At 33.8% G+C, this 14850-nt stretch overlaps 1 protein-coding gene across 1 annotated transcript in view; it reads right to left on the bottom strand.

Annotated features, from left to right (window-relative positions):
- GABRG1 (gamma-aminobutyric acid type A receptor gamma1 subunit) overlaps positions 1-14850 on the bottom strand; it is an 87989-nt gene that overhangs the window by 21650 nt on the left and 51489 nt on the right. Inside the window, exons 4-5 of the mRNA XM_003898641.4 lie at positions 6864-7084; positions 5945-6027 (exon numbers count right to left, since the gene is read on the bottom strand). Coding sequence (XP_003898690.1) covers positions 5945-6027; positions 6864-7084 — 304 coding nt within the window. The remainder of the gene's footprint in view (positions 1-5944; positions 6028-6863; positions 7085-14850) is intronic.

Here is a 14850-nt window from a genome sequence, read left to right on the forward strand (position 1 = left end):
ATGCAAGGGTTATTCTAGGATATACATCTAGGTATGGAGTAGTTAGGTCATGGGTTACACATAATATCAACTTTATGAGGTAGTGCCAATCTTTTGTCCATGGAGAGTATACTAACATATTCTCTCTCTCTCTCTTTTTTTTTTTTTTTTTTTTTTTTGAGACGGTGTCTCACTCTATTGTCCAGGCAGGAGTGCAGTGCGTGATCTTGGCTCACTGCCAATGTCTGCCGCCCAGGTTCAAGCAATTCTCATGCCTCAGCCTCCCGAGTAGCTGAGACTACAGGTGCTCACCAACACGCATGGCTACCCTTTTTTTTTTTTTTTTTTTTTTTTTTTTGATTTTTAGTAGAGACAGGGTTTACCTTGTTGGCCAGGCTATTCTCAAACCCCTGACCTCAGGTGATCCGCTCCCGTCGGTCTCCCAGAGTGCTGAGATTATAGGCGTGAGCCAACATGCCTGGCCACTAACATATTCTCTTATCAGCCAGAGTGTGAAAGTTCACATGAATGCATATTCTCATTAATTTTGATATATGCAGTCTTCTTCAATTTTACTCGTCCATGAAGTGTATTTTATTTCACATTCTCCCGATTAATAATAAAACCTAGCATTTAAAAATTGTGCTTATCAGGAGGCTGAGTCAGGAGAATGGCGTGAACCCGAGAGGCGAGGCGGAGCTTGCTGAGTGGAGCTCCCTCCACTGCACTCCAGCCTGGGCGACAGAGCGAGACTACGTCTCAAAAAAAAAAGAAAAAAAAAAAAAAGTATGCCTATTAGACTCTTGCATTGCTTCTTTGAGGAATTGCTTATTCAATTGCCCAGTATTTATTTTTTTACTTTCTCTTAATTTTCCTCTATTTTTATATTAATGATTTATGTATTCTAGATACCAGTCCTTTGTTAGTTATTTGTGTTGAAAATGTTTTTGTCTACTTTGCAGTTGTCTAGAACGGAAGTATATCCTTTCATCTTTCTAAAAAATATTTTTGTTTCTGCCTTGTGTCAGGAATATATTTGAGGACTTTTTGAAGCGACCAAGTGAAAGAAATTTGGGCTAAAAATCTATTTGAGGGTAGACATGTAATCAGATTCTCTCAAGAAGAATCATTTCACCCTGTATGCTGATTTCAGAGGGAGGCAACCTCCCTTTTAGCTTTTGGTTTTGTGTGTGTGTGTGTGTGTGTGTGTGTGTGTGTGTGTGTGTGTGTGTGTAGCAGGTAATTCTTCTTGTGCTCTCAACTGGTCAGGCTTTTGTATCCCAACTTTATGTGGAGATTATGTTATGCCATCTTACAATACCATCAAAGCAGAACTTGAAGGAAATCAACCACATTTTGTCAATGTCCTCAGGTCAAAATCGGCTGCAAATTTACCTTTCCGTTATATAGTTTTCATGTAGATGTTTGTAGCTAAAAAGTTCTTTCTATGTGTGGTCACATGTGTTTTAGAATATTTTAATGGTATAAAATTTTTACTTTCAACAGATAGATTGGTAGCACATTACAGAAAGAGAATTCACTAACTTGAAATTTCAAAAATAGTATATCCAATATTTCCCAAAGAACATGTATTTTGCACTAGGATCTCTATTAGTCATGCAATGAAACAGTTATCATCTCTGCTGATCTATTTAAATCTTTCCTTTTCTGCATCTTCTTTCACTTGCTCTCTACAGTTGAAGCAATTTTGATTTCCATAGTTTCTATCTTTACTTTTAAAAAGTTTTAGAGTCAATAGAGTATAGGCATAGTATATAGTAGTGTGGGCACAAATAAACATGTTGGCTAAATTGTCACTCTGAATCTCATGATATTAATTTTTAAAATTGGGACTATAATGAAATCTCCCACACATATTTGTTGTGAAATATTAGATGCAGAGAGCTTAATTCTCTACTGGACCCATGTAGAGTACCTGAAAAAAATTAGCTACGATTATTATATGTTTGTTATTGACACCCAATTAAACTCACAAAGATAAATGATTAATTACCATTAACAACAATCAAAACCGGAGAGCTGTCACAACAAAATTTAAGAATGGCTTCTAGAATGAAGTACAACAACTGCTACATCAATTATTTACAATGACCTTTTCCTTGAGTTCCTTGAATTCTATCAATCAAGTATTTGTTGCTATTTGGCTGTTTAATTCATTACAAAGTTACTATTTAAAAATCAAAGCAGTGAGATAGATCATTAATATAAAAGAATGCTTTAATGAGAATATATCATTAAGAAAATTCAGGAACATCGTTAATAAAAGGCAAAAAATATGTGGAAATTTAGTAAGTTAAGTAGAATTATACTTATGAATGAATTGTCATATTACACTCTACCACATTCTAGAATGCCATCTGTTAAAACAACAACTTTCAAAAGAAAGAGAATAGCATTAGACAATTTGTGGGTAAAGGCAACCATGTTTTTATAAGCCATTGTATTTTTTAAGACAATTGTGTGTATCTAGAAAAACACTGTTATAAAAATACCTGTGATGATACATATGTTAATAAATGTAAAATAAAATTAGTATAGCTATGGAAAGGTTATAATAATTTCCTTTAAAGAAAATGCCAGGTTTTTCCTGGAAGAAATGGATAATTTCCTGGAAACATACACTCTCCCAAGACTAAACCAGGAAGAAGTTGAATCCCTGAATAGACCAATAGTAGGCTCTGAAGTTGAGGCAATAATTAATAGCCTACTAACCAAAAAAAAAAAAATCCAGGACCAGACGGATTCACAGCTGAATTCTACCAGAGGTACAAGGAGGTGTTGGTACCATTCCTTCTGAAACTATTCCAATCAATAGAAAAAGAGGAAATCCTCCCTAATTCATTTTATGAGGCCAACATCATCCTGATACCAAAGCCTGACAGAGACACAACAAAAAAAGAGAATTTTAGACCAATATCGCTGATGAACATTGATACAAAAACCCTTAATAAAATACTGGCAAACCGAATCCAGCAGCACATCAAAAACTTATCCATCATGATCAAGTGGGCTTCATCCCTGGGATGCAAGGCTGGTTCAACATATGCAAATCAGTAAACATAATCCAGCACATAAACAGAACCAAAGACAAAAACCACATGATTATCTCAATAGATGCAGAAAAGGCCTTTGACAAAATTCAACAGCCCTTCATGCTAAAAACTCTCAATAAAATCGGTATTGATGGAACGTATCTCAAAATAATAAGAGCTATTTATGACAAACGCACAGCCAATATCATACTGAATGGGCAAAAATTGGAAGCATTCCCTTTGAAAACTGGCACAAGACAGGGATGCCCTCTCTCACCACACCTACTCAACATAATGTTGGAAGTTCTGGCTGGGGCAATCAGGCAAGTGAAATAAATTAAGGGTATTCAGTTAGGAAAAGAAGAAGTCAAATTGTCCCTGTTTGCAGATGACATGATTGTATATTTAGAAAACCCCATTGTCTCAGCCCAAAATCTCCTTAAGCTGATAAGCAACTTCAGCAAAGTCTCAGGATACAAAATTAATGTGCAAAAATCACAAGCATTCTCATACACTAGTAACAGAAAAACAGAGAGCCAAATCAGGAATGAACTTCCATTCACAATTGCTTCAAAGAGAATAAAATACCTAGGAATCCAACTTACAAGGGATGTAAAGGACCTCTTCAAGGAGAACTACAAACCACTGCTCAGTGAAATAAAAGAGGATACAAACAAATGGAAGAACATACCATGCTCATGGATAGGAAGAATCAATATCGTGCAAATGGCCATACTGCCCAAGGTAATTTATAGATTCAATGCCATGCCCATCAAGCTACCAATGACTTTCTTCACAAAATTGGAAAAACTGCTTTAAAGTTCATACAGAACCAATAAAGAGCCCACATTGCCAAGACAATCCTAAGTCAAAAGAACAAGGCTGGAGGCATCACGCTACCTGACATCAAACTATACTACAAGGCTACAGTAACCAAAACAGCATGGTACTGGTACCAAAACAGAGATATAGACCAATGGAACAGAACAGAGTCCTCAGAAATAATACCACACATCTACAATCATCTGATCTTTGATAAACCTGAGAAAAACAAGAAATGGGGAAAGGATTCCCTATTTAATAAATGGTGCTGGGAAAATTGGCTACCCATAAGTAGAAAGCTGAAACTGGATCCTTTCCTTACTCCTTATACGAAAATTAATTCAAGATGAATTAGAGACTTAAATGTTAGACCTAATACCATAAAAACCCTAGAAGAAAATCTAGGTAATACCATTCAGGACATAGGACGTCATGTCTAAAATACCAAAAGCAATGGCAACAAAAGCCAAAATTGACAAATGGGATCTAATTAAAGTAAAGAGCTTCTGCACAGCAAAAGAAACTACCATCAGAGTGAACAGGCAACCTACAGAATGGGAGAAAATTTTTGCAATCTACTCATCTGACAAAGGGTTAATATCTAGAACCTACAAAGAACTCAAACAAATTTACAAGAAAAAACAAACAACCCCATCAAAAAGTGGGCAAAGGATATGAACAGACATTTCTCAAAAGAAGACATTCATACCGCCAACAGACACGTGAAAATATGCTTGTCATCACTGGCCATCAGAGAAATGCAAATCAAAACCACAATGAGATACCATCTCACACCAGTTAGAATGGCAATCATTGAAAAGTCAGGAAACAACAGGTGCTGGAGAGGATGTGGAGAAATAGATATACTTTTACACTGTTGGTGGGATTGTAAACTAGTTCAACCATTGTGGAAAATACTATGGCGATTCCTCAAGGATCTAGAACTAGAAATACCATATGACTCAGGCATTCCATTACTGGGTATATACCCAAAGGATTATAAATCCTGCTGCTATAAAGACACATGAACACATATGTTTATTGCCACACTTTCACAATAGCAAAGACTTGGAATCAACCCAAATGTCCATCAGTGACAGACTGGATTAAGAAAATGTGGCACATATACACCATGGAATACTATGCAGCCATAAAAAGGGATGAGTTTGTGTCCTTTGTAGGGACATGGATGCAGCTGGAAACCATCATTCTCAGCAAACTATCTCAAGAACAGAAAACCAAACACCACATGTTCTCACTCATAGGTGGGAATTGAACAATGAGATTACTTGGACTCGTGAAGGGGAACATCATACACGGGGGTCTCTTATGGGGAGGGCGGAGGGGAGAGGGATGGCACTGGGAGTTATACCTGATGTAAATGACAAATTGATGGGTGCTGACGAATTGATGGGTGCAGCACACCAACATGGTACAAGTATACATATGTAACAAACCTGCACGTTGTGCACATGTACCCTAGAACTTAAAGTATAATAATAATAAAAAAAAAAAGAAAGAAAATGCCAGGTTTTTATACTCTAATTATTCACCTCTAACCACTTCTCTATGAATCAATCTTTTTTAATTAAGTCAACTTATTTCTACCTTTTTTTTTCTGAATTCTTAAAGTAGTCTCAAATATTTGCTATTCATATAGTAAATACTATTTGCCCAATGAATTTTTGAAACACATTTCAAAATCTAATATATTAAAGTTAAATCTTGCCTCCAGGAAGATGAATATAATTTGAATCACCTTTTTTTTTTTTGGTGGCTATGTAAAAACATTTGAATACAAACCTATTTTCAATACTCCTTTATTTAATAAAAATAAGCAAATAGCATTGGAATAAAACTAAATGTTATAAAGAATGTTTTAATGAAACATATGCATTCACTACACATTTATTGTAATCTTTTAGTTTAAAAACAAGAAGCGAATATATTATTTGTAATTATTTTATCTAAAAGAATTGAACATAATGTACACTTTTGAAAATCATATTTTATTTTCTTTCATTTCATTTTTAAATAAACAGCTTCTAAGGTTAAAATTCTATGAAATTATCAAGTGTTTTGTTACTTACAGCTTGAAAATTCCAGTGGACAGGAATGTTCATCCATAGGAAAGTTATGAAGCTGAAGATAACATTCTGCATTAATTGTCAATCTATTTAGATGGAAAAAAAAGTATTAAATAAAGATAAATAATTTGAAGCATTAAAAATTCCCTGTCTAATTTTAAAACAAGAATGTGTCTTATGATAATAGATTATGATGTATTAGAATATATTAATGATTCTAAAGTCTCAAAGTCTTAAATAGCGATATTACAACGTTTATATATGAGTATGAGAATTCTAACAATTTCCTCTTCATTCAACTAAGTTACCTCTGTATACATTTCAATATGATCTCTGTGTTTACACGTAATAATTCATACTTCAATATATCAACCAACACACATGTGCAAACACAGCAGATTAGCAGATTATAAATGGTTAAGTATGATAATTTTTCTCTTAATTTATTATGAATATATTTCCACGAAGAACGGTTCTTAACAAGCAGATATGTTCAAGGCAATGAGCTAAATAAACTTGAACCTTATATATCAACCTTCATTTAATCCTTTCTTAGGGATGTTTTACTATATCATTGAAAATTAGAGTATTATAAAATTTTATAGCAGGGTGGGTTTCTAGAGGAAATCTTACTCAATTATTTACATGGCAGGTTAAGAAAACAATAATATTTATGCTGCAACCTCTTCTGCTTCAAAGGAAGAAAATCAAAGAATTTTTTCTATTTGCTTTTAGTCCTTTTCACATAATAATAACTGAGCTTAAAAAAGTATTGCCAAAATATTTCACATTATATTTCAGCATGTGAAAGGAGCTCCATACTTTTGACTTTGCAACTTTGAGAAATAAAAAATTTAGAGTTGATTAAATATTAGTATGGAAAATAAATGAGAGCAACTACAGATTTTTAAACAAATATTACCTTAAAGTATATAGAACTCGACCATCATTCCAAATTCGAAGCAGACGATTAGGAGTTGTTATCCAGTGAGCATCAGATTTTCTTGAGTTTCTGAAGAAAGTGTCAGGAATCCAAATTTTTCCAACCATATTGCTGTTAAGCATAAGCACTTTCATGGTACTATTGAATTTTAAACGACTGTCAAACCAGGTTTGGGCAAAAATTATATCTATTGTGTATTCCTAAAATGTAAGAAGAGTAACAACATATTAGTAAAGCTACTATTTTAGTTGTTTTTCTCAGAAGTTTGAATTTTTATATTGTAAAGTTTCTGCAAGTAACAGTTAAACTCAGTCTTTTTGGAGGAAAAAAAATGCCATTATTTTAAACTTTTTTTTTTTTTTTTTTTTTTTTTTCCGAGACGGAGTCTCGCTCTGTCGCCCAGGCTGGAGTGCAGTAGCATGATCAAGGCTCACTGCAGGCTCCGCCTCCCGGGTTCACGCCATTCTCCTGCCTCAGTCTACGGAGTAGCTGGGACAACAGGCGCCCTCCACCACGCCCAGCTAATTTTTGTGTTTTTAGTAGAGACAGGGTTTCACCGTGTTAGCCAGGATGGTCTTGATCTCCTGACTTCGTGATCCTCCCGCCTCCCAAAGTGCTGGGATTACAGGCGTGAGCCACCGCACATGGCCTAAACTTTCTTTTTGTTTGCATGAATCGTGTAAAATAAAATCCAAGATTTCCAGTAGTTATTGTTGCCCAGTGTTACTTTATTCTTTTTAATTTTTTTGGGTGAATTTTACTCAAGATTTTGTAGTATGTAGGATGTACTTATTAAACTTAAAAACAAATTATCTTAATGTTAATAATTACATTAATTTATACAGAGCTTAAATCACAAAAATCATAAACAAAAGAAAATCTAGATGCAAAACCCAACCAAATTATTTAAGAGGCTTTACATTGTTTTTTGTCTAAAAAGTTAATTCTAATTATTTATATTTACTAGTTTTAAATGTTTTAAAGCAACCACAAACTAATTTACTGAGCTATTATAAGATGCCAAACATATTTAAGAGCTTGGCATGTGTCATGTCACTAAATCCTTATTGCAACTATGTGAAATATAATCATTATCTTTCAGTAACATGTATTAATAGAAATATAAAATAATAATTCTCACATCACAGAACTAATAAGCAGTTGATATGGAAACTGAGCCACTGCAGGCTACATCCCAAGTCCACACCCATAACAAATGCATATAATGGTGGTTATAGTGATGTCTGATGGGTTCCACGGTTGGAGCAAAACCTTTGTCCATAGTAACTGTAATTAGGAAATTTCATTTTTAACAGAGAACCTTCAAGAGTAGATAATCGGATGTTATCTACCTTCGTATACTGACAAAAAGTCTGCCATATTATAGGCATTTAAAATAAATAAAATGAACAAGAATGCAGCAGTAATCAATGCCATGGAGGAAAGGAAGTAAATATACATATATATAAGATATATATACACATATAAAAATATATATACATATATAATATATATACATATATAAAATATATATACATATATTATATATACACAATATATATGAACTATATGTGTGTGTGTGTGTATGTGTGTGTGTACATATGTGCGTGTATGTATGTTTGCATGTATATGGATATACTTTTGATATTTAAAAGAATAAGTAAATTGAAAAATATGAGGTATTATATAAGTTACTTCTGGTGAGAGAGATTGATTATTTGCACTTGATGTCATATTAGCAACTGGCCAATTTTCCTGAAGGAAAATATTTAATATAAGAAATAGAAGTATAATTGAGGATATGGTGAATAAATGAAAAATGGAAAAAATTATGACAGATTAATAAGTAAACAAACTAGATTCAACTTATTTATAGGGAAGTTGGATCAATTCCTAGGTTCCAGGCAGACTACTTACAATTACAATTTGCTCAACTGGAATATAAAAATAAATTGAGAGGGTACCTCATTTTATCTATGTTGGATGAACAATGTTACAAATCTGGAAAAGTCTATATATAATAATTATTTAAAATACAATAGGGACCAGAAACTATGTAATTGAGTACGAAATGTATGTTTGATAAAGTGCTTAAAGTATATACACTTATAATTCTGAATAATTTATTTATATAATGAAGTAATGTGTGATCATTCAATAATCTACCTATTTATTTAACATCTATATTATGTCAGTTGTTGTTTTTAATGGATTTAAAATACGAAGTTTTTGTGCACAAAAATGCTTGCATCATCACCCTCTCTTTACATAATTTTGATTGCCGTGCTAGAGTAACTTAGGGAGATAAATAACATTTTATTTTTTTCAACTTAATATGGGATGGCACGGATCAAACTGTGCTGTGGAATATAGACTGAAAGTACTTTTGCAACCATGTAAGCCTTATAAATCTGATAGCCACAACCTTGCTTATATACTGTGTTTGTAGGTCAGGCTGAGTCATAAGGCAAACCACATCCCATAATACATAATAATTCATATTTATGCTATAGATGTTTAATCATCTTATTGAGTAATATTAATGGGGTAATGCGTAAATTGCGCAAGCATTTAGGAAGTCCTAGAGAACCTTATACACATTATCACTGGTGTATTCTTTATTCTTTAAACCTTGTGAAAAATTATTGAACTCCTTCACTGAAGTTATCATTGATCCCCACTCTACCTGCCTGTATCTCAGGTCAGATGTCTTGTCTTTGGAATCAGTTATAATTTATCCAAGCAGCCTCTTCACCTGACACAAATGACTAACTATTCAGTCTAACCATGTAACCTACGCTAATGACGTGGTGTCTAATTTTAATAGCAAATACAAATAGACAGAAGTCTCATAATCCTTCTATGGTGAACTAAATGCCCTGGAAAGAGCATTTAGTCAACTTTATTCACCAGAATTATGTTGTACTTTTGTGTGGGATCAAACAGCAGAAACTACTCAAGATACTAGTAAGGATTGCAGCTAGGCAAATATTCAGCACTAGTTGGTAGAGGGAATGTAATGCTACCTGGCAGTTATACTTAGCTGCAGTATTCCTAATTCACAGGACCTTAAAGGTGGCACTTGAGAACCAATTTGTCTAAGGCTGGGATTTCCAAAGCAGCTGTCAATACTGCTTAGCAGCTGCAGGACCTTTTTAAAATCCCTGATTCTGAAAGTGTTAATCACTGTTGGAAGGCTTATGATTTCCAAACGATCAGAAATGGAAAAAGTTTTCTACTCACAGTTGTTCCCTCAATCCAATATCAAGAAGAGAAAGACTCAGAGAATATGTCTTGATAATCTATCCATCCAAAGCCCTTTGCAGAAGCTAATACTTATAAGTCCTTTTAAATTGCTAATTGTTAATAAATGCCTCACTGAAATAAGAAGACCATTAAAATCTATGCCATGTTACACATAATAAAAAAATCCAGTTTTGTTTGCCCATTTGTATTAGTATAATTTCCAGAAAACGACCAAACTACTCTCGTACTTCATGTTCCTGTTCACAGGTTATAATATCTACACAAGAAATAAGCAAAAGCAAAACATAAAATGGAACTTCTATTTACTCAGAACAACAAATACAACAGCTTCTAAGATAAACATTTTGAGATAAGAAACAGTGCATTTAAAATTTGACATCCAATGCATTTTACAAAATGTACTGTATCTCCTTGCAAGTTAGCTGACAAAACAGCATTAATGAATAAATGTGAAGTGAGCCATTTTGATTCCTAACTTAATAAAATCAAATCATAATTGATAAGGGTGTAGTGCAGTCTCATTACTACATTGTCAGTTTGCAATTAAGCACTGTATCTCACATTTCAAATTACTAGTAAATTCAATATTACTGTATTTCTAGTAATGGGAGAAGCTTCACACAAAATTCAAGACCTGCCAAAGCAATTAACCTAGTTATATAATTTCATCACAAAATTTGATGGATCCTGATTTGTTCTTCCTATATTGGCATTAATCTCTTCCAAAACTGTCTAGTCACATGGCCAAAACAGAATGGTAGACCTATAATTTTTAGCAGTAATGGAGCTATAGACATGTGGAGAAAAAGTACAAGTACAGCTAATCCACAGGACAAAGAAATACCTTTAGTGGTAAAATTTTACAAATATCAGCTCCAGTTTGCTTAATTATTGTAAAAGCACCAGCTTCTGAATTCTAGCAGGATAAGGTAAATAAAAAATTAGGTGTTATTCTAAGTTTGAAATATAAAAAAGAAATAGGGAGCAAAGAGGTTATGCCAATTGCTTAAATCATTGAAATCATCAGCAATACATGAGGGTGATTCAAAAATCAGACACGGCCGGGCGCGGTGGCTCAAGCCTGTAATCCCAGCACTTTGGGAGGCCGAGACGGGCGGATCACGAGGTCAGGAGATCGAGACCATCCTGGCTAACACGGTGAAACCCCCTCGGCCTCAAGAAATACAAAAACTAGCCGGGCGAGGTGGTGGCTTCGTAGTCCCAGCTACCTGGGAGGCTGAGGCCTGAGAATGCATGTGAACTGGAGGCATGGAGCTTGCAGTGAGCTGGATCCGCCACTGCACTCCAGCCTGCCAGGATAGGATGCAGACCTGGCCTCAAAAAAAAAAAAAAAAAAAAAAAAAAAAAATCAGACACATGTTCTAGATTTACCTACTAACCCTTTGTGCTCTCTTTTTATGTCTATGAATGTAGACTTCCAAAGGCACATAATATCATGTGCATTCATCAATTAATTTTTAGCAAATATTTTTTCAATGTTCTTGTTAGTTTTATAATGTACTGGATTCACAAAGATGCAAATGAAGCCTTCTTGGTATGAACATATACATAATAAAATTGGAAAGTAATAAAATGTAGAAGGGGTATAAAGAGAAATAGAAATAGTAGAGATTATTTTTAGTTAGGGGAAATTAAGAAAGACTTCATGACAGAAACTGCATTTAACCTGAAACCTGTAAGATTTGGAAATATTTTGATTTATGCATCAACTAGTAAATGGTGGAGGGAAGGGAGAGGGCAAAGAAGCAGTAAAGTGCAGGGCAGAATGGAAAATAAAGAATGCAAGTCATATATAATGAAAAAGTAGCACATTTTCTTTATGTCAGGGAATGTGCATTCCTCAAATATACAGGCTATCCTACATCTGGAAGAGCTTTTTGGCAACTATTATCTAAAATTACCAATTTCCAATGATTGACCCTGCAGCCTAGAAACAGCTCTGAACACTGCACTGAGAATAATGAACTGAAAATCCTAGTACTTCATGTGTTAATTTTCTGCATCGTGCTCAATCAACATTTCCTTCTGGAAATATATAACTATATTTCCAGAATATATATTATATAATATTCTGTTTACAAGTTCAAAGAGTAAAATATCAAACATTATATTAACAGAACAGTTAAACTCTATAGAATAGAAGATGAAATAATACAATCCGTAGGGTTTTATAAACCCTATGAATGAACTCCCGGTTCTTAAGAAGTTACAATAAAATAGAGAGGACAAGGTCAGCTTCCAGAACTTGGAATAGATATAGTACATGCATACCTGAATTCTGGGGTGGGAGAAAGCTATTCTTGTGAGCTTGTATTAGTAAAGGTACTCCACAAAAACACAGCCAACAGGATAAATGGGTAGACGTATAGATGCTGACTGATAGCAGGATAGATAGATGAGAGAGAGAGAAAGGGAAAAGAGAGTCGAATCATATAATATGTAGGTGCTGGAAAGTGCAAAATGTGCAGGGAAGACTAGTAGGTAGGGAGTCAGGGAAGAGTTTACGTTTCAGTCTTCAAGCCAAAGGCAGGCTGGAGCCTGAGTCTCTTCTTCCTAGTGGGACCTCAGTCAATCTTTTAAGTGTTCATCTGATTGGTTGAGGCCCAACTACATTATAGAGGGTAATCTGCTTTACTCAAAATCTACTGATTTAAATGTGAATCACATCTAAATAATACCTTCACAGCAACATCTCGACTGCAATTTAGCCAAATATAGTCATGCACTGCATGATGTTTTCAGTCAATGATGGGCCACATGTACAACGTTGGTCCCATAAAATTACAATACAGTTGAAAAAATCCTATCACCTAGTGATGTTGTGGCCATCCTAACATCCTAGAACAACAGATTATTTACATCTTTCTGGTGATGCTGATGTAAACAAACCTATTGTGCTGCCAGTTGTTTGAAAGTATAATACATACAATTATGCACAGTACATATTTGGTAATATTATAATATTTTGGTAATAACTAACTTACTACTGGTTTACATGTTTACCGTACAATAATTTCTATCATTATTTCAGATTATACTTTTTCTACTTTATACACACACACACAAAACAAATATATATGTTAACTGTATTATATATACACATAACATGTATATATGTTAACTGTGAAATGACAGAGTATAGCATAATAAATACATAAACCAAAATACACACACATATTACATGTTATATATAATATTATATATAAATATATTATAATGTAATGTATATTATGTATTTATGCATTTCATGTATTTGTATACAATTTGTATATGTACCATTATATATGCTAACTGTAAAACAGCCTCAGGCAAGTCCTTCAGTAGGTCTTCCAGATGACGCATTGTTATCAGATCAGATGACAGCTTTATGCATGTTATTGTCCCTGAAGATCTTCTTGTGGGACAAGATGTGGAAGTGGAAGGCAGTAATGATAATGATTCTGACTACGTAGGCTAATGTGTAGGTTTTTTAGTTTTTAACAACATGTTGAAAAAGAAAAAAAAAAGGAAAAAGGAAAAAGAAAAGGTTACGAAATAATGACACGAAAATACTTTGTACAGCTGTAAAATATGTTTAAGTTGTTATTATGAAAATGTCAAATTTATAACAAATTTATAAAATAAAAAAATTCAGTAACCAAATAATAATTTGTTATGAAGAAAGAAATTTTAAAAATTAATTTAGTGTATTCTAAGTGCACAGTGTTTATAAGGTCTATAATAGTGCACAGTAATGTCCAGGCCTTCACATTCACTCACCACTCACTCACTGACTCACCCAGAGCAACTTCCCTGACTGCAAGCCTTCAGTAGTAAGTCCCTTATACAGGTATACCATTTTTATCTTTTGTACCATATTTTTTCTGTGTTTAGGTATGTTTAGATATGCAAATGCTTATTGTGTTACAATTATCTACAACATTCAGTTCAATAATATTCTTAACAGGTTTGTGTCCTGGAAACATTAGGCTATATTATACAGCCTCGGTATGTAGTAGGCTATACCATGTAAGTTTGTGTAAGTACATTCCATGATGTTTCTACCATGATGAAATTGACTAAAGATGCATTTCTTATAATGTATCTCTGTCATTAAGTGATACATAACTGTATTTGGGGACCATAGCCTGACCGAGTTGACATGTAAAATTAACCATCACAGAGTTATTAACAGTAGGAATAGACACCCATGGATTCAGAGCACTTTTCAAAAATTACCCATGTGTTTCTTTTCCAGACAAGGGACAATTTATACTGCGGCAAGAAGGAACATATTCCTCCATCTCATGTTCTCTATGAAAATCTGCGTTCTTGTCATTTTGTCCCATCTCTTGGTCTGTCAGTGAAGTTTGCTTCATATTTCTCAATTGAGTGGATGTAATATATTAAAAATCCATTATGTACAGGTTATTGTCTCTATTTATTTCTCTGTACATTGAACTTGATCTGAATGACCATGAAATCTGGAAAGAAGTGATCTACACTGAAAACGTGAGTATTGAGTGATGTTTCAAGAAAATAAGGACAAAAAATCCATTGTGATGGTAGCTTCGCATGTGCAATGAACTTTTTAATTAAATGAGATATGTGTGTTTACCTGGTTTTTATTTTTTTATTTTCTGACATTTAAGTGCATCTTTACTGTTTTGTTTTATTATTATACTTTAAGTTCTAGGCT

This window comes from Papio anubis, chromosome 3 (assembly GCF_008728515.1).
Source record: "Papio anubis isolate 15944 chromosome 3, Panubis1.0, whole genome shotgun sequence".
Lineage (NCBI taxonomy): Eukaryota > Metazoa > Chordata > Mammalia > Primates > Cercopithecidae > Papio > Papio anubis.